Source organism: Salvelinus fontinalis, chromosome 6 (genome assembly GCF_029448725.1).
Source record: "Salvelinus fontinalis isolate EN_2023a chromosome 6, ASM2944872v1, whole genome shotgun sequence".
NCBI lineage: Eukaryota > Metazoa > Chordata > Actinopteri > Salmoniformes > Salmonidae > Salvelinus > Salvelinus fontinalis.
The window spans coordinates 62,406,592-62,428,003 of record NC_074670.1 but is presented as its reverse complement, the minus strand read 5'-3'; the positions used below and the strand labels follow the sequence as shown (position 1 = coordinate 62,428,003).

The 21,412-nt window shown below is 42.1% G+C and overlaps 1 protein-coding gene across 3 annotated transcripts in view; it reads left to right on the top strand.

The window, feature by feature from the left end:
- si:dkey-237h12.3 (teneurin-3) overlaps positions 1 to 21,412 on the top strand; it is a 194,683-nt gene that overhangs the window by 97,100 nt on the left and 76,171 nt on the right. For all 3 annotated transcript variants that reach the window (XM_055927384.1, XM_055927382.1, XM_055927381.1), the window contains exons 4-5: positions 1,615 to 1,843; positions 16,679 to 16,917. In XM_055927384.1, the coding sequence (XP_055783359.1) occupies positions 1,615 to 1,843; positions 16,679 to 16,917 (468 nt within the window). The remainder of the gene's footprint in view (positions 1 to 1,614; positions 1,844 to 16,678; positions 16,918 to 21,412) is intronic.

Here is a 21,412-nt window from a genome sequence, read left to right as displayed (position 1 = left end):
CGTTTCACCCACAGCTCACACTATGCAATATTCATACAAGCTTATGCAATTATTATTTCAGTGTCTGAAAAGTAACTTTGAAGGGTTTTGGATTTTACGTTTTAAGATGGTTAAATGGTTGTCACTTCACATGCTGCTTATGTTGTGTTTGATGTTAGAACATGTGTTTGATGCCATTCATTGGGGGTGAGTTTTGAGGAATTTGAAACTGAACAAAAGTGTCTGTGCCCTATTAAAACATGTCGGTAACCCTCCTTCCCTTTGACGATTTAACACACAATAACATGTATTACACCCTGCTGTGGATGTTCCCTCCTTGAACTTCTAACATTGTAGGCCATCATTGTAAATAATAATTTGTTCTTAACTGACGTGCCTAGTTAAATAAAGGATAAATAAAACATTTATAAATAATGTATTACTTTTACATTAAAAGTTTGACTATGTTGATTTAACTCATAATGTGTCTCAGTACACACAGTATTATAACCATATCTACATAGGTTATAACCCTGAAATAGGACACTGTCATGTCAACTGTTGCCTGCCCTTCCCATAGGCCCCAAGTCCGCAATGAATCATACAGCTGAGAAATAATTCCTGTAGAAAATTATTTCTGAATGACACGCATACATTTCCTCAGCCTTGCGGAAGCGACGTAGGGGTTGTTTGTCAGCTGCTGGAGGTTTGCTTCGTGTTGACAGGTGTGCAGCGAGAGGCAAAGGCACACTGACAGGGACAATTTGCATAGCCACTAAAGAGGCAGCCTCCCTGAAACAATGCATGATGTCCTTCAAACAAAGTTGTTATTTTTGGCCTTAACTTGTCATATTGTTTCTGGGTCTTTCTCTAGGGCTGGAATCAGCGAAACATCAGCATACCATTAGGTGACCATTAGGACATCCAGCATGTAACAAGGATTGTGCCAAAATCCAAATTCATATCCAGCTGTTTACCCTATCAAAGCATGCTGTTAATGCAGACGACATAGTTCAAGAAAAGTCCTGACTTTTTCAAGTATCTCAAAGATTGCCCTAACCCTTAAAAAACCCACCTCCATTTAGAATTTACGGGAGCAAATCAGAAATGTCAGCATTGTAGGTTTACCTCTTAGCGTTGAAGATGGATAGATAATCACGACGTGTCATTCCGGGGGCCAATTACACAGCTTTGTGTGAAATTGGAAAACCTGTTCTCTGAACGCTCTAATGGATGTTCTGGTCATTAGTTATTTGAGAGTCTTTTCGGGCTGTAATCAAACGTGAAACATCCTGTTAAGCTCCCATAAAGAAACAGCTGCCTCTATAAATGACCTTCTGGGTTAAAGAACCCAACATTCAGCCAGTTGGTGTTTGCCACAATTATCAATATTTTTTTGTTGCTATAGCATCTCATGCATTTGATACGCAATTTTAGGTTGCATTTACTTTTCTTGGTTTGTCAAATAGCCACAGCTTCATACAGAACACAATCACCAGTTTATTGCAAGCAGCTCCCCCACAAGATAGTAACAACCCAAAATCAATGCCAAGCAGGTGTACTATACTTTTTTTGTTTTACATTCAGGTGTTCTCATATGTGCTTACAGTCTCTTTCTGTTTCCCTTTTTATCAGGAACCCAACTGTCGAGTCAACAAGGCCCGCCTCCTCTACCACCAGCCCCTCCCCCTCACCACAAACACCACCCGTCCATTACGTCGTTGAGCCGCAGCTCGCTGGCCAATCAAAGGAGCCCAAGCCCTCCCCCCTCGGCTGGCCTGGTGGCCGAGTTGCAGAGCGCAGCGGAATGTGTCCAGCTGCAGGACAGCTGGGTCCTGGGCAGCAATGTGGCCTTGGAGAGCAGGTGAGTGACCCACAATGCACTTGGGGGGTTTGTGACAGTTTGTGACATCCAATACACCTGGGGATATGATGACCCATCGCACCTTTAGGGAATGACTCATCTGAGAGATCAGTATTCCCAATGAAAGCGTCATATCTACATGTACGTTAAAGGGAAATGTCAAAAATCTTCAACATCATATTCAGCACATATGTGAAAATGGCACGTTTCTAGGTTTTGTAGTAAAAAAGAGAAGATAATGGTTTCCAATGACATCATCAACCAATTAGTAGACAATTAGTAGGCAATTAGTAGACAATTAGGAGGTAATGCTTCCTCGCAATTGGTCAAAATTACATGATGCACACCGATGATGTCATTAGAAACACTTATCTTCATCTATCTTTTTTACTACAAAACATAGAAACGCACCAAATTGTACATATGTTGATGAATATGAAGTTGAAAAATGATGACGTTTCCCTTTAAGCGAAGAAAGAGGTTGGTTTGTTATAATCTGAATGTACATTTCTCTATGTTTCTTCTGGTGCATCTCAGTGGAACTGTTGGTGTCCTTGTCATGGGTAGCCCTTTCCTACAGTCAAATGAGTAGTGGCCTCATGGGTGGAATTGTATTCATATTTTTTCATAATTTCATAATTAATAAACTGGTGTTTCTATGTCAAACGTTTTTGTTATTTTTCCAGTCTTCTGTGATGTATATAAAGTGTAATATTGGAATGCAAACAAAAATGGAATACATTTAAACTCTATATCTGACATGGTAAAGGTGCCTTATTTTTTTAAAGCCCATAACCATGTGTGTGAGGTGTATACTGTGGTTTCAAAGTAGATTTGTTAAAGACTACCAGGAAGCACTCTAGCTGTGTTCGAATACTCACACTAACCATACTATTTGTGACGTAAATTGAGAATATAGTATGCTTATTGGTCATAGTGTGGATAAAGTTAGTATGCCAAAAGTTCCTGGATGTCATACTACATTTGACAAAATACAAAGTTTACAAGCAGTGGACAATATTTCCGTTCTTTTAAGGGCCCATAGTGCAATTCTTCAGAAAATGGTTATGGCTTCATATTGTTTTCAGATTTGAAGAAAATGGCAGAAAATAGAAAAGTCCAACGGGAGCGGATACAAATTCATAGTTTTAACTAATTATGACAAATGTAATAAAGTAATGACTTTTCAAATAAGTTAAATTTCACATTATGTTGGCTGACAATTTGTTAGCTACCCTATCCTTACGAACCACATCATTACAGAAGTATGTACCGGTATGTTAGCTAGCTACCTAACGTTAGTTGGCTACTAATACATCAAACTTGCCAGTATATTAACTATATGCCATCTAACTAACTACCCAGTGTTTATTGACTTGATTATTCCCGTCATTCATAGTTTAGCTAAGTGGTATAGTCGTTTTGCGTTTCTCAATGGTCATTCATTCGGGTGCTTTCGTAAATTCGCTCTGGCTACTTACTCCAATTTCAGAGCACTCTCCTTTGAGTGTACGAGAGCGCAGAATAACTTCCCAGTAGCACAGTTACAGTCACAAACACTCTGGATGACATAAAAACAGCCTAACCAGCTCTGCTAGGGTGAGTAAAATGGTTAGAATGATGTGTTCTCTCATTTGTGACTGAAAGTAGCTAGCAAGCTAGCGAACGTTAGCCAGTTAGCTTGGGTGCTTGACTGCCATTGTAAGGTCAGAACGCTCGAATCAACCCTACTCATCGGCCAGAGCGTCCAGTGTACACTCTGAACGATCCGAGAGCAAAATGCTCTGAGTTTACAAATGGACAATCTGACAACGCTTTGAATTTATGAATGCCCAGAGCACATTCTGAGCGCACTCTGGCACTGCAGATTGAATTTAATAACACACCCAAAGTCCTAAAATGTCTAGCTAGTCATTTTTTATGCTAACAAGCTAGCAAGAGGTTGCATAGCAACAGCATCAACTTCTGGTAGACAGGCACAGCGCTAGCACGCTCAACTGAAAGGATACTGTTCTTTTAGGGTATAACGTAAACCCACTCACTTTTGTACATCGCCTTGGTCCGTACAATTGACCTTATTTTAGCGCCCAAAACACGTAATACTTCCAGATCAACTGTAATGTCAATACCATTGTAAAGCACAATTTTTCCCCTTTCCAACAAAATTCATGCCGAGACCTCCACGCTGCCCGTTTCTGCATGATTCAAGAAGGCAATGAGCTGCAAAAAATGACTAGGTATCCCCCCTTACCCCTGTCACTGTCCATTTCTTGTTTTTAAACGATGAGAGAAGTGCTGCACCTGTTGGAGACAGATTAGTTGCTGTACGTTATGGCATGACACGTCACGATGTAACGGAGGGTCAGTTTTTTAAACTTTTCTCCAACACTATAGAGCTATTACCATGTTGATCAATGCTTGAAAAGAAACGTAGTTCACACCCCAGATTTTGAAGTCAACACAGTCGCTACAGTCCCATTAGTTTTCTTTGTAGCCTCTTTTGAATGTCGCGGTTGCGCACATTTGTACGGAATGGGGTGAATTTACGTTACTAAAATTAACTAATAGTATATAGTATGTATTGTATACTCATTAAGTATGTAGTATACAGTATGTTAGTATGGAAAGTCAAACACAGCTTCAGAGTGACCCTGATTTAGCCCACTGCATTAAAAGTATGCCAACTAGGTGAGTCTGTTCTATTTCTCAAAGAAACCAATTGGACAATGTACATTGCATAAAGAAATATTTGATATCTTTCACAAATACAAACTTACCTCTGGACATAATCCCTTCAACTAATGCACTATCACTAATTACTAATCATTCATAGTTCATCAACAATAAGAGATGGTTAGAGGGCCTCTGCTAGGACTTTGCCTCATCAGTTCAGTTAATCAGTTTAGAGCACCAGCAAACGTTTGAGGTGAAAGGAAATATGACCTGGAGATGGATCATTCGCAACATTTGATACGATCCAAAGCGGTTTGGCATAATGGTAATGGAAGAGCACAGGTTTCCAGAGGCTTGCCAGCCTGAAATCAAATTGATGTAACTTACAAGAAGGCACTTCGGTCTAAATAGATTATTATTTTTTCAGTTGAAGATGCCCTGCACAGGAAGCTACTTTGTCATAAGAGTCTTTGTCTAGCATTTCCCCCCATGAGAAAAAACATCAGTGTTATTTATTTCCAAACCATAAAGGGGTTTCAAAATGTCCATACCGTTCCAGGAAAGTATATTACGTTCTACTTCAAATTGACACAGGTGGATGAATCCATTCCAGCCTGATGTTTCCTTGGCTCAGAGTACTCTTACACATCCTAGATAAATTTGGGCCTTGTCGTTTTTCTTTAGAAACATGCAGTAAGAAGCTATCATGATAGTACCAAATCAATTGGGTTATGCAGCATTTGTTATTCCAAGCTGAGGAAGACACGGCAATTGAATACTAACATCGCTGTAACCTTGACTGCCTTGCTGGTATTGACAAAACAATATGTACACACCTATCATCACCCCGGTGTAGAAATTACTATCTGCAGCACACTGTACTCTAAAGCAAGTGCCTCGCTGTGAGGGAACCAGGCGTCATGGTAACCTCAGGGGGCAGATGGGACGACCTTAGCTACGCGTATAACTATGCTTGTCCAGTAAACTACTAGGTTGTTCAATGCAAACAAGAGCACCAGATAACATATATTAGGCATTCAGCATGCTGGTTTTGGTTCAGTTAACTGGCAAAGAGATGCCTACAGAAATCGTATCACGTACTTTCTCCGTTCAACTCATGGTGATAACTAATGCAATGGGACAAAAAAGGGTCAGGGGTTTTATCATTTGCATGCATTTAGAACCTGCCTCCTACTACCCATTGACCTATAACTTTAGTATGGCTTACAGTATAGAACAACCACAATGGTTGACCACATTAGCTAATGTTATGATTCATTAGAATAAATTAATCATACTACAGCCCCCATTAAAGCGGCAATCAGCGGTTGAAACAAAACTAATGGTTTCCCTGCCCCTGTTTCGATAAAAAGGGGATGGTGCTGGAGAAATGTAACCGCTCTCAAATCTGAGGGATGGTGCTGGAGAAATGTAACCGCTCTCAAATTCTTAGGCAGAGCTATGGATGCAAGGACTGACCATCATGATATTACAATTATAGTTTTTAACCATGTTTTGAGGCTTTACAGTGTTAGCTTACATTTACTTTGTTTACAAACATTGGAGTAAACAAGCTAATATTTGGGGTTCGGATGGGGTACGACAGTTGAACTAAACTCATGAGGCATTTAATGGGTACATATCAATATTTTACACAGTATCAGTCAAAAGTTTGGACACACCTACTCATTCCAGGGTTTTTCTTTATTTTTACTATTTTCTACATTGTAGAAAAAAGTGAAGAAATCAAAACTATGAAATAACACATATGGAATCATGTAGTAACCAAAAAAAGTGTTAAACAAATCAAAATAAATGTAATATTCTTCAAAGTAGCCACCCTTTGCCTTGATGACAGCTTTGCACAGATTTGGCATTCTCTCAACCAGCTTCACCTGGAATGCTTTTCCAACAACAGTCTTGAAGGAGGTCTCACATATGCTGAGCATATTTATTTTCCTTCATTCTGCAGTCCAACTCATCCCAAACCATCTCAACTGGGTTGAGGGCGGGTGATTGTGGAGGCCAGGTCATCTGATGCAGCACTCCATCACTCTCCTTCTTGGTCAAATAGCCCTTACACATCCTGAAGGTGTGTTGGGTCATTGTCCTGTTGAAAAACACAATGATAGTCCCAATAAGCGCAAACCAGATGGGATGGCGTATACTGTGGTAGCCATGCTGGTTAAGTGTACCTTGAATTCTAAATAAATCACCAACAGTGTCACCAGCAAAGCACCCCCACACCATCACACCTCTTCCTCCACGCTTCATGCTGGGAACCACACATTAGGAGATCATCCGTTCACCTACTCTGCGTCTCACGAAGACATGGTGGTTGGAACCAAAAATCTCAAATTCTGACTAATCAAACCAAAAGACAAATTTCCACCGGTCTAATGTCCATTGCTCATATTTCTTGACCCAAGCAAGTCTTTTCTTCTTATTGGTGTCTTTTAGTAGTGGTTTCTTTGCAGAAATTCGACCACAATAAAGGTGATTTTTTTCATGTATTTTTTAAAATGAATGCCTGATTCACGCAGTCTCCTCTGAACAGTTGATGTTGAGATGTGTCTGTTACTTGAACTCTGTGAAGCATTTATTTGGGCTGCAATCTAAGGTGCAGTTAACTCTAATGAACTTATCCTCTGCAGCAGAGGTAACTCTGTGTCTTCCTTTCCTGTGGTGGTTGTCACGTTCCTGACCTGATTTATGTTATTTTTGTATGTGTTTAGTTGGTCAGGGCGTGAGTTGGGGTGGGCATTCTATGTTTTGTGTTTCTATGTTTAGGTCACTTGTAATTAGCCTTATATGGTTCTTAATCAGGGACAGGTGTTTGACGTTTTCCTCTGATTGAGAACCATACATAGGTTGGCTGTTCACACTGTTTGTTTGTGGGTGATTGTCTTCCGTGTCTGTGTAGTTTGCACCACACGGGACTGTTTCGGTTTGTTCGTTCGTTAGTTGTAGTCTGTACCTGTTCGTGCGTTCTTCATGTTTTATGTAAGTTCTCATGTTTTAGGTCAGTCTACGTCGTTTTGTTGTTTTGTAATTTTCCAAGTGTTTTTCGTGTTCGTCGTTGTCTTTCAATAAAGTCATTATGTATTCACAACCCGCTGCATTTTGGTCCTCCGATCCTTCTCTCCTCTCCTCGTCCGAGGAGGAGGAAGAACTAGACACCCATCACAGTGGTCCTCATGAGAGCCAGTTTCACCATAGCGCTTGATGTTTTTTGCGACTGCACTTGAAGAAACTTTAAAAGTTCCTGAAATGTTCCACATTGACTGACCTTCATGTCTCAAAGTAATGATGGACTGTCATTTCACTTTGCTTATTTGAGCTGTTCTTGCCATAATATGGACTTGGTCTTTTACCAAAGAGGGTTATCTTGTCTATACCACCCCTGCCTTGTCACAACACAACTGATTGGCCGAAACGCATTAAGAGGGAATACAATTCCACAAATTAACTTTGAACAAGGCACACCTGTTCATTGAAATGCATTCCAGTTGACTACCTAATGAAGCTGGTTGAGAGAATGCCAAATCTGTGCAAAGCTGTCATCAAGGCAAAGGGTGGCTACTTTGAAAAATCTCAAATATATTTTTATTTTGTTATTTACAGTTGTTTTTGTTACTACATGATTCCATTTGTGTTATTTCATAGTTTGATGTCTTCACTATTATTCTACAATGTAAAAAATATAAAAAAATAAAGAAAAACCCTGGAATGAGTAGATGTTTCCAAACTTTTGACTGGTACTGTAAGTCCAAGAATGTATGTAGCAACTGCATATTGCCCCTTTACAAATGTGGTCTTCAAAGCATTTGCATTCTAATTTGGCCCAGTTTCTTCTTACATTCATAACGAACAGTTCTTTTAACTTATTGAAAAGCTGCATCCAATTACTAATGTGTTTATCCAAGAGGAAATGTATGGGCCCCATTATGTATGTTTTATTAGACTCCCATTTCACAAGTCTCTCTCTCTATATATATTCTCAATGCAGTGTACAATGGAGTGTACAGTCATTAGGGTTAATTTATAGCAGTTTGTCTGTGTTGTCAAAAGGTAATAGACTGACTATCATTTCCTGAAATGCCTAATGTACTGGTCACTTCTGTGCATTTATTTTTGTCATGTTCCAATATTGAGTGCGCAAAGCAGACATGCATAACTATTCAAAACAGCTGATGTTATATGATATCAGCTGTCACCTGCTTCCTTATTTTTTACACCTCCATGTTATATTTCAGTATCCCTGCTTTGTATTCAATTTGATGATATTTTAAGGGATTCAATAACCTCAGTTCATAACAGGGAGTGAAATACTCTGACGCTCAAGCAAAAATACCCAACTTAAAACAATTTCCAAACTAATTGACTTGACATAAAACTAGCAAAATCTGGAAGAGTTTTAGGCTTTGAGCCGCCCTTTGAATGGAATTTAATTACTACTTTCAAAGAGAGAAATTAAGGTTTCCTAACCGAATAGATATTCTTCAGAAATTATTACACTTTTGTTCCAATCCATGCTGAGAACACTCCAGCTCTTCGGTATAAAGTGCTCAATTAGATGCCAATATAACCCTGTTATTACCTCCTCTGTTCTGTTCCGGACTGTTCTCTACCACTATGGATACATTCACATCTTATAAGTGTGTGGAGGGCTTTCAATCAACCACTCAGGTTCCACTTTTTAACACTCGCCTCTATAGAAATACACATATTTTCAATTAGCATTATACAAAGGTGCTACTGAATCCCATTTATGTGTGAATTGCTATTGGCCTCGAGAGGAATGTCGCCCAGGTCATTATCCTTTAAATGTGGTGCACTCCCAGATTAGTTTTAAAAATTAACCAAATGTGTAAAATTGGTTTATAATATATTTATACCAGATATACTATAAGTACTCTTCTCAATAAGGTACAGTTAGGCTGTCTCATACGTCCTGTGGAATCCAGTTAAACTCTCTGTCACACATATTCAATAAAGAGCATTTGAAACGGCTATTATGACACAGCTTCAACGTTTGTGGTTCCACACGCTACTGTTATAAATGGTCTGTCGGCCCTCATCAGATTCACCTGTCAGGGGAGTCTGCTCGTAAAATGAAATTATGTCTGGAGTCTAAAATCATGCAACGATAGAATGTCAGGATGGGTGCCTTACTCCTGAAAGAATAGAGAGTAGGTCTCTGTCTTCCATGGGAAATTCTTCCAGAAATATATTTTTTTAAACCTATGAAAATAATTTGCGTACTGTACATGGACTGCATTAGTAAATACTTAATTAGATTGTGGTGTTTTTACATGATTATCATTAAGAAACAACAACAGATCATCCATCTCTCATTTTGTGCCCGTGATGCACAAATCCCCCAAGTACTCAAAACAACACTTTCATGTCTTAAAGCGAATCTAACAAAATTACTTGGTTATGTGCAGCAGCCCGGGCGCAGTGGGGAAGCATCTCAAAATGGCGCCACTCTGATCTCTGCATGCACCATAGCCCAGAAACACCAGGGGGCTGCCCCCTGAAATACTGTCACACAGATGTGTGCTGCTGCACTAGGTTAGCACTTGCTACCAGTTCCCCTGCTGAGAGGGCAGGTGGTTCCATAGGATAGCAGGAGGGGGGGGGGGGGGAAGAAAAAGAGTGAAACAGAGATAGGGAGAGCTAAAAAAGAAGAAGGGAGCAAGAGTCTGAAAGAGAGAGAAAAAATAGAGAGAGAGGAAGGGAGAGATACTGATAGGAAGAGAGAGAAAAATAGTGAGAGGGACAGTGAGAGAGGAAGGGAGAGAGAGAGATGGACTTAGGTGCCTGCCTCATCGGTAGGCTGTCTTGGTCACGGATTAAAGAGACGTATTATTCCACCATTTCACCTTGAAATGCTAATGCTAACAATACGATGGCTAATAGGCAGATTACATAGTCAAAGGGTGTTTGTGCTCATTGTTTCTGATGTGCAGAAGGGCTTAGCCCAGGTCCAAATCCACCCACTGTATGTTTTGTCTTTTGTCCTCCTCAAGTGTTTCAAATGTCAAACTGATGACGAGGAAGTGAGTTGAGCAATGGAACCCGGCTCTTGCTATTACTTTTGTGCGATGGCCATTTCAAAGAGACGTACACGCTCATGCACGCATGCACACACACATCAATAGAGCTGCCAGGATTAGCATAGTAATGTGCTTCATTTCATCACACTCCTTCTAATTGATTACAGACGATCATCCTGTGTGTATAGCCGCAGACGTTTATCATGCCACTGTGTTTGGTAATCATTTCCAAAAGCATTTCATTTTACCCACCCCTGTTAGCAGGCAGTCTGTTAGCCAAGTTAATATTCAGAACACAATACTGCTAGTTTTTCAACATTTTGCCATTTTATTCAACAGAAAATGTGTGCCAAAAGGCAGCTTTGTGTTACAGTGGATTTTAGTGACCTAACGCATAATTGTCACAGTAAAATTCCCCTTTAAAAAAATTCTGGATTAAGGGCAGAGAAAACCCGTGGTTTACTAAGAAACGTACTAAAATCATAAGGGACCAAAATGCTATGTGGGCTAAAGTAAGACGGACTGGTTCGGCAGATGATTGGATGGCTTTTAAACGTCTTCGAAATATGGGTGTGGCTATGATCCGTAAATTGAAAGCAGACCAATACCTGAAATCTACTTCAGATAATTTAAATAATCCATCCAAATTTTGGCAAGTAGTCATACATTTGGAATGCAACAAAGATTCACCGCTTCCCAAACAATTGTTGGTAGACACACAGATTGTAACTGAGAGAACCTCCATTCTGAAAGCCTTGAATCAGCATTTTTTAGATGCAGGCAGTTTATTTGAAAAGGTATAATTGAGCCCCCTATGAATTTACCTGACACCCCTGTGCACTCCTTCACCAGGTTCTCCTTTTCATCCTTATCTGTTTCAGAAGTGTGTAAAGCCTTGAAAGAAATTGATGGGAAAAAATCCCCTGGCCCTGATGAACTACACCCCCCCTTCTTACACCTAGCTGCAGACATCATTGCTCCCCCTTAACATGTATTTTTAACCTCACGCTTGATGTCAAGGAAATCCCCAAGTTATGGAAATCAGCTTTTGTACTGCCTCTCCGGAAAGGTGGAGATCCTTCGCTACTTGACAACTATCGACCCATATCAAAATTATCTGTACTGTCAAAGGTACTGGAGTCCTTTAGTTAGTAGGCAGCTAAAGGCCTACTTCCAAGACAACACCATCTTAAATGGAATGCAATCAGGTTTTAGGTCTAGCCACAGCACTGTTTCAGCAACATTGAAGGTTTTAAATGACATCCACTGTGCTCTTGACAAGAAGTTACATTGTGTGTTTGTCTTTATTGATTTGTCGAAGGCAGCTGCGGTTATCCCCCTCTTCAAAGGGGGGGACACCCTTGACCCTAACTGCTACAGACCTATATCTATCCTACCCTGCCTTTCTAAGGTCTTCGAAAGCCAAGTCAACAAACAGATTACCGACCATTTCGAATCACACCACACCTTCTCCGCTATGCAATCTGGTTTCAGAGCTGGTCATGGGTGCACCTCAGCCACGCTCAAGGTCATAAACGATATCGTAACCGCCATCGATAGGAAACAATACTGTGCAGCCGTATTCATTGACCTGGCCAAGGCTTTTGACTCTGTCAATCACCACATCCTCATTGGCAGACTCGACAGCCTTGGTTTCTCTAATGATTGCCTCGCCTGGTTCACCAACTACTTCTCTGATAGAGTTCAGTGTGTCAAATCGGAGGGTCTGTTGTCCGGGCCTCTGGCAGTCTCTATGGGGGTGCCACAGGGTTCAATTCTTGGACCGACTCTCTTCTCTGTTTACATCAATGATGTCGCTCTTGCTGCTGGTGATTCTCTGATCCACCTCTACGCAGACGACACTATTCTGTATACTTCTGGCCCTTCTTTTGACACTGTGTTAACAACCCTCCAGGCGAGCTTCAATGCCATACAACTCTCCTTCCGTGGCCTCCAACTGCTCTTAAATACAAGTATAACCAAATGCATGCTCTTCAACCGATCGCTGCCTGCTCCTGCCCGCCTGTCCAACATCACTACTTTGGACGGCTCTGACTTAGAATATGTGAACAACTACAAATACCTAGGTGTCTGGTTAGACTGTAAACTCTCCTTCCAGACCCACACCAAATATCTCCAATCCAAAGTCAAATCTAGAATTGGCTTCCTATTCCGCAACAAAGCATCCTTTACTCATGCTGCCCAACATACCCTTGTAAAACTGACCATCCTACCAATCCTCGACTTCGGTGATGTCATTTACAAAATAGCCTCCAAAACCCTACTCAATAAATTGGATGCAGTCTATCACAGTGCCATCCGTTTTGTCACCAAAGCCCCATATACTACCCACCACTGCGACCTGTACACTCTCGTTGGCTGGCCCTCGCTTCATACTCGTCGCCAAACCCACTGGTTCCAGGTCATCTACAAGACCCTGCTAGGTAAAGTCCCCCCTTATCTCAGCTCGCTGGTCACCATAGCAGCACCTACCTGTAGCACGCGCTCCAGCAGGTATATCTCTCTAGTCACCCCCAAAACCAATTCTTCCTTTGGACGCCTCTCCTTCCAGTTCTCTGCTGCCAATGACTGGAACGAACTACAAAAATCTCTGAAACTGGAAACACCTATCTCCCTCACTAGCTTTAAGCACCAGCTGTCAGAGCAGCTCATAGATTACTGCACCTGTACATAACCCATCTACAATTTAGCCCAAACAACTACCTCTTTACCTACTGTATTTATTTATTAATTTATTTTGCTCCTTTGCACCCCATTATTTCTGTCTCTACTTTGCACTTTCTTCCAATGCAAACCAACCATTCCAGTGTTTTTTTAGTTTTTATTTTACTTGCTCTGTTGTACTCACTTCGCCTCCATGGCCTTTTTATATTTTATTTATTTATACATATATCTGTTTGCCTTCACCTCCCTTATCTCACCTCACTTGCTCACATTGTATATAGACTTATTTTTTTCACTGTATTATTGACTATATGTTTGTTTTTACTCCATGTGTAACTATGTGTTGTTGTATGTGTCGAACTGCTTTGCTTTATCTTGGCCAGGTCGCAATTGTAAATGAGAACGTGTTCTCAATTTGCCTACCTGGTTAAATTAAGGTTAAATAAAAATAAATAAAAAATTTGACACCGTGGACCATGCTGGGTTAATGCAAAGGTTAAAATGTTGTGGAATTACTGGTCATGCTCTAGATTGGTTTAAAAATTACCTATCAAATCATACACAATGTGTAATGGCGGATGGTTGTAAATCTGAGTCCATAGAGGTGTGCTCAGGTGTTCCACAGGGTTCTATTTCGGGCCCACTGTTAATTTTGTATATCAACAACATTGGGAATCTTATTGAAACAGCAGATGTTAATTTTTATGCAGATGATACTGTTCTTTATTCAAGTGGTAGTAGTTTATCTTTAGCTTTTGAAAATGCCCAAAGAGCATTTAACACCATACAACAGAGTCTGTATGATTTAAAGCTGGTTCTAAATTCGGGTAAAACAACATGCATGGTATTTTCAAATGCCAGGCATGTTACTAATCATGCCATTGCTACGTTGGCTGGACATACTATAGAGCAAGTTAAAGTGTACAAATATTTGGGTGTGTGGGTTGATGAGAAGCTGAGCTTCACTGTGCATGTAGAGAACTTGATAGGAAGCTCGAGCTGAGTATAGGTTTTTATTACCGGCATAAGGCATGTTTTTCTTAGGAAGCCAGGAAGGAGCTGGTACGATGTATATTACAGGCGGTTTTATATTTTAGTGATGTTATATATATGCAGGCCTCAACCACTACCCTGAGAGCATTGTGATCTCCACAACACTGTTGGCTGGTTGTCATTGACCTTGCGTAGGCTTAAATACTGGTATACACTGATTTATAAGGCCATATTGTGACATTTTACCTCTGTTCTTTTTAATCCGGTCGGTAAATAAATATAAGTTCCTATTCTCATTTGCTTCTAACAGTAAAACAATTAGAACAGGTCATGGTGGAAATAGTTTTAGTTACTCAGCTCCGTGGTCCTGGAATTCTCTCCTGAACATTTAAAAATTTGATGATCTAGTTTCCTTGGTTGAGTTTAAACACTTGATCGATGTATATATCATTGAAGAGTGTAATTGTCTTTAGGACAGCTGTTTTTTAGTCAAGACTTTCGTGTTTTTTAACGTAATATGTAATTGTTGTACTGTATGTGTGTTTATAGTTTTGTTTAATGTTGTGTTAGTGTTCCCCCTGCTGCTATTGGACCAGGTCTTTCTTGGAAAAGAGATGTCATCTCATTGAGAAAAACCTCTATAACTAAAGGTTAAATAAAACAAAACAAAAATTAAAAAAATGCTTAATATTCTGTAGATGAGTAGTGGGACTTGATATTCAATAATTCAGATTGTGAACTAACCTTTTGATTGTGAACTAACCTTTTGGACATTTTGTCATTATCAACTATGTGTGAAATGGAATCATTTGGTGCATTCTCTCTTAAATAGACCCCTTTAATCACCGTATGCTCATTCTCGTAGCCAAGCAGCTCGTAAATAGGCCCCAGTATTCACTGTATGCTCAAATCAATATCACTGCACAAATCCTTACTAAACTACCTCAGAAATAGGTATACCGGCAACCCTTTTCTCTGACCAAACAGTGAGATGAATCCATCAATCATCAACCTGGGAGAAAAGAAAAACAGACATATTACAGATCAATTAGCTCATAATACACTTGACCTCCAACTTTTCGCACAAGCTGCTGAATACACCATACATCCTGCCAGATCTGTGAACACCCTTGTTCAGATACCACACTCTTCATTCTCAGTGACATGCTGTATTCTTTCACAGAGAGAGACTTATACCATCCATGACTATGCTTGTCCATTGGGGCTTAGAAAAGCCATACAATCCATATTAGACATTTGTCCTATTAGAAAACCATTGATCAGTTGCATTAACAAAACAACATGGCTGTGGCAAGGCTGTGGCAATTTAAGTGTTGGCATGGAAAGTGACAGTTAACTAGCTTAATAAACAATTTAGCAGATGCTTTAATCAAAAGGAACTTACAGAACTGTCAATGTGACAGTGACACGTTGTAATGTGGAGGTAAGGAGGGAGAAGTAGAATGATGGCTTTATAAACTCATGGCTTTATTTATGTATCAAACCCCAAAAGGCACCAGGCTAGTGGGACAGCAGAAATATTCTTTCCAACAGTTAGTGGAGGGCCAATCCCATAGCCTGGCACACACAGGTGCCCACAGGTGCCGGATCAACCACCCCAACAAAACACATGAATGCGAGCCCTGATGCAACAAACCAAGAACCAACCTCACAGGTACAACGGTTAGCGAGATAATGCAACATAAAGAACAGAAACTGCAATTACTCACAATTCCCTAGCACACTTGCTACAATATTGAGGGAACTGAACCCTCAACGCTAGTGTTGTCAGCATCATGCTCTAATCCACTGAGACAGTTGAACCCTTGTTATTTCTACTGTTAGCAGTATTGACAACAAGGGGCTGTAAAAGTTTAATTACACAGAGAACACTTCAAAAGGTAAGTCTGTCACATTTTACTAGGTCCAAACTGCACACATTTAGCCATTAATCCGTAAGTGATGGCAAAAGAGGCATCAGGGCTTAATTTATCTACTTCAGAGGTTTCCACGCGGGTTTAAAAAGTTAAGTGGCAAAGCCAGAGTAGTGCTTGTGATTAAACCTCCTTAATTACCCCAGGTATAATGGCCTATTAGTCGGTCCCTGTAGTTAAAGAGCAAGTGGGAGATGATTGTTTTTACGAGATACTTTTAGCTTCACCTTTTACAATGTCAGGGTTAGTACTGAGGCCTATCGTATTGATTATACAATTCACATTGGAGAATAATGATATGTCCATGATTTCTCTTGCAAAAATATGTTGTTTCAATGAATATCCTGAATAAATAAAGGTTTAATGAGATTATCATGAATAACTAAAGGTTTAATAGGAATATACAGTACACCCAAATAAATGTGTATTTGTTTCTGTATTCATCATTATCTAATATGAATTTGTATTTTTCTGGTTTGTTTCCCAAGACACTTCCTCTTTAAGACGGGCACAGGAACAACCCCTTTCTTCGGCACGGCAACCCCAGGTTACACCATGGCAACTGGGGCGGTGTACTCCACCCCGGCACGTCCCCTACCCAGAAACACCCTCTCCAGAGGGGCTTTCAAGTTCAAGAAGTCACCCAAGCACTGCTCCTGGAGGTGCACCGCCCTGAGCGCAGTGGGCATGGCTGTCCTGCTTTCAATCATGCTCTGCTACTGTATAGGTAACTATGGCCCATCCTTGTGACTATGCCACTCCCTGTAACTATGGCCCCTCTTTGTGACTATACCACTCCCTGTAACTATGGCCCCTCCTTGTGACTATGGCCCCGCCTTGTAACTACGACCCCTCCTTGTAACTACTATGGCTCCTCCTTGTGACTATGGCCCCTCCTTGTGACTATGGCTCCTCCTTGTGAATATGGGCCCTCCTTGTAACTATGGCCCCTTCTTGTCACTATAGCCCCCCCCCCCTTTAACTATGCAAACCCCCCCCCTTGTGACTATGGCCCCTCCTTGTGACTATGGCTCCTCCTTGTGACTATGGCCCCTCCTTGTGACTATGGCCCCTCCGTGTAACTATGGTCCCTCCTTGTGACTATGGCCCCTCCTTGTGACTAATGCCCCTCCTTGTAACCATGACCCCTCCTTGTGACTATGGCACCTCCTTGTGACTCCTTGTAACTATGGCCCATCCATGTGATTATGGCCCTTCCTTCTAACTATGGCCCATCCATGTGATTATGGCCCCTCCTTTTAACTTTTGCCGCTCCTTGTAACTATGGCCCCTCCTTGTGACTATGACCCCTCCTTGTGACTATGGCCACTCCTTGGGACAATGGCCCATCCATGTGATTATGGCCCCTCCTTCTATCTTTGGCACCTCCTTCTAGTATGGCCCTTCTTTGTGACTATGGACCCTCCTTGTGATTATGGCCTCTCTTTCTAACTATGGCCCCTCCTTGTGACTATGACAGCCCCTTGTGAGTATGGCCCATCCATGTGATTGTGGCCCCTCCTTCTAACTTTGGCTGCTCCTTGTAGTATGGCCCCTCCTTGTGACTATGGCCCATCCTTGTGACTATGGCAGCCCTTTGTGACTATGGCCCGTCATTTTATCTATGCCCTCCCTTGTGACTATGACAGCCCCTTGTGAGTATGGCCCATCCTTGTGATTGTGGTCCCTCCTTCTAACTATGGCACCTCCTTCTAGTATGGCCCCTCCTTGTGACTGTGGCCCATCCTTGTGACTATGGCAGCCTTTTGTGACTATGGCCCGTCATTGTGACTATGGCCCATCCATGTGATTATGGCCCCTCCTTGTGACTATGGCCCCTCCTTGTGGCTATAGCCCATCCATGTGATTATGGCCCCTCCTTCTAACTTTGGCACCTCCTTCCTTGTGACTATAGCTCCCCCCTTTTAACTCTGCCCCCCCCCCCCCCCTCTTGTGACTATGGCCCCTCCTTCTAACTTTGGCCCCTCCTTGTAGTATGGCCCCTCCTTGTGACTATGACCCTTCCTTGTGACTATGGCACCTCCTTGTGGCTATAGCCCATCCATGTGACTATGGCCCCTCCTTCTAACTTTGCTCCCTCCTTGTGACTATGGCCCCTCCTTCTAACTTTGCTCCCTCCTTGTGACTATGGCCCCTCCTTGTTTACATTGTTGTATTAGTGCGTAGTTCACCATGACCCTCCCTCATTGCTCTGCTTATGCTCTATATACTGTGGTATAAACAGACGACTAAGCAAGCCTCGAGCATTGCTCAGGTGTTGTAGAGGAGCCTTAGCACTCCTCTTAACACCCACTCTCCAAAGATGAAGCTGTGGATAGAAAAAGCATAAGAACTAGCTGTACAACTACTGTACTACAACTAGGCCTTTCGAATATATTATCCTTGCAAATATAAATGGCTTGCCATTCAACGTAAGTGGTGAACCAGCCTTCAGTTCTCAGTAGAGACTTCACGACAGCACCTAACACACTAAAGTTACAACACTGGATATCTGTTGCACTTCCCAGTCAATTAAACTAAACTATCTAGTAGACACGTTGACTGGACTTTATGGCTTTGAGTCAGCTTTATAAACTGTGCTAAATGTGTATTGCTCTTTCAGCATGATCTTGCTGAGCAGATAGCAGACCTTATAATATCATTCTGTCTGTCGTTGTCATATGTCAGTCAGATACAGAGACAATTCATTCTACAGATCCCCAATGATACAGTTTGAATCTGTGTCAGATTATGGCAGTTCCAATGGCAAGGGCTCTGCATCATCCTGCTAACCTGATAGGAGGCCCACAGAGCAGCATCATTGACATGATCCAGCCCCACAGAGTGACATCACTGACATGACCCAGCCCCACAGAGTGACATCACTGACATGACCCAGCCCCACAGAGCAGAATCACTGACATGACCCAGCTGCACAGAGCAGAATCACTGACATGACCCAGCCCCATAGAGTGACATCACTGACATGACCCACCCCCACAGAGTGACATCACTGACATGACCCAGCTGCACAGAGCAGCATCATTGACATGACCCAGCTGCACAGAGCAGAATCACTGACATGACCCAGCTTCACAGAGCAGAATCACTGACATGACCCAAGCCCCCCAGAGCAGCCTCACTGACATTACCCAGCTGCACAGAGCAGCCTCACTGACATGACCCAGCCCCACAGAGTGACATCACTGACATGACCCAGCCCCACAGAGTGACATCACTGACATGACCCAGCACCACAGAGTGACATCACTGACATGACCCAGCCCCACAGAGTGACATCACTGACATGACCCAGCCCCACAGAGTGACATCACTGACATGACCCAGCCCCATAGAGTGACATCACTGACATGACCCAGCTGCACAGAGCAGCCTCACTGACATGACCCAGCCCCACAGAGTGACATCACTGACATGACCCAGCCCCACAGAGTGACATCACTGACATGACCCAGCCCCACAGAGTGACATCACTGACATGACCCAGCCCCACAGAGTGACATCACTGACATGACCCAGCTGCACAGAGCAGCATGATTGACAGGACCCAGCTCCACAGAGTGACATCACTGACATGACTCAGCCCCACAGAGTGACATCACTGACATGACCCAGCTCCACAAGAGCCCTGAAAGACAGACACAGTTGAAATCCCCCTCGACACGCTACAATGACACTGTCAGAAGGAACAAAATGCCCAGCACCCTAGTCACATTAGGTTATCACAAGGTTATCACTTGTCATGACTGACCTTCTCACAACCGATTTGCAACATTGTGACAACGTCATGTGTTGATGGGGAATAACCCCCAAAAAAGGGAACTCTCCTAAGAAGTTGAAAGCATTTTGAGAAGGGGCGATGAGAGAGGATGTGAGGAATCGAGAGCTATAAAGATTTTCTGGTGCAACAAAATCTCTTCCAGGAAGTGCTTTCATCTCGACCAGGAAGCTAGGAACACATGCTTTAGTTTAACGCATCAACCTCACCCATAGGACAAAATTCCCCTTCAGAAGGGGCTTTGTCTGGTTTTTACACCAACCTTTAGCAGCTTGACCACAGCGATAAAATGGGTGGAGATTTATCTGTCCTTTCTGTCCTGAGTCATACACTCTCTTAATCTTGGGCTGTGTGACTTTCCCCTGAACTGCCGTAGGATTCTCATGGTGCTGAAGGGAGGACAGGATAACATGCTCGTATAGAGAGAAATATGTCTATGGAGAAATGATGCAATGGAGATAAAGTATGGAGAGTGCTCTCCATAGCAGAGGGCCATTACAGTGCCATATTAATATCCATGTATATTATCTCTATCATCTGGACCCGCCATGTTTTTTTGATTCATGATATCGTGCTCTGTCATTGGTTGCATGTGATTTTGCTGTGCATGTTTGGTGGGTTGTCATGTTTCTGGATTCCGCGTGTATAGCTTATGAGTGCGCCAATGGCTTTAAGGTGTGTGTGTGTGTTTGCGTTTGTGTGTGTGTGGTCTCGTGAGTGTATGAGTGTGTTTCCTGTGTGGGAGTTCTTTTGGTTGTGAGTGTGTGAGTTAAACAGATACAGGCCTTCTTTGCCAGTTGCCTCAGGTTGAGTTTTTCACCTTCCTCTCTTTCATCTGCAGCCAAAACACCTGCCAGGTGCGATGTCTTAAATAGCTTATGTATGCACTAGCACACTCCGCCTCTGCCAGCCCACAGATAAGAACACAGTCCAATACATATGTACAAGCACACATCAATCTGCCTTGGTCTCTCTCTCTGTCTCTGTCTCTATCTCTGTTTCTCTCCCTCTCCACCTCTCCCATTCCGTATTCTCTATGATTCTGCTTCATCCCTTGTGAGTTAGCTATGTTTTTTAAGCAGTCAATACCCCATACCCTCCCCTGCCCGTTTGAAAAAAGTTCCACCTCAGATCAAAACACTGGGAAATCAGAGTTTTGCCTCCTCAGCACGACTCCCCGGCTGGCGATCTTTGAAGGAGCCTCGCCCTCTCACTGTGTTCATAGAAGACCCGGTTTCCCCAAACAACAAGACATGCAGCTTAATAGCAATCTATTCAGAGACAGAGGTTGGAGGAAGAACATGACGGTTTGGTTGGTTATGCAAGAGAATTAGAGAGTTTGCGGCCTCTTTGACCTTCTTTCTGACGCACACAAATACATACACTTGGGGTTTCCAGATGCTTTGATTTGGGCTGTCATTAT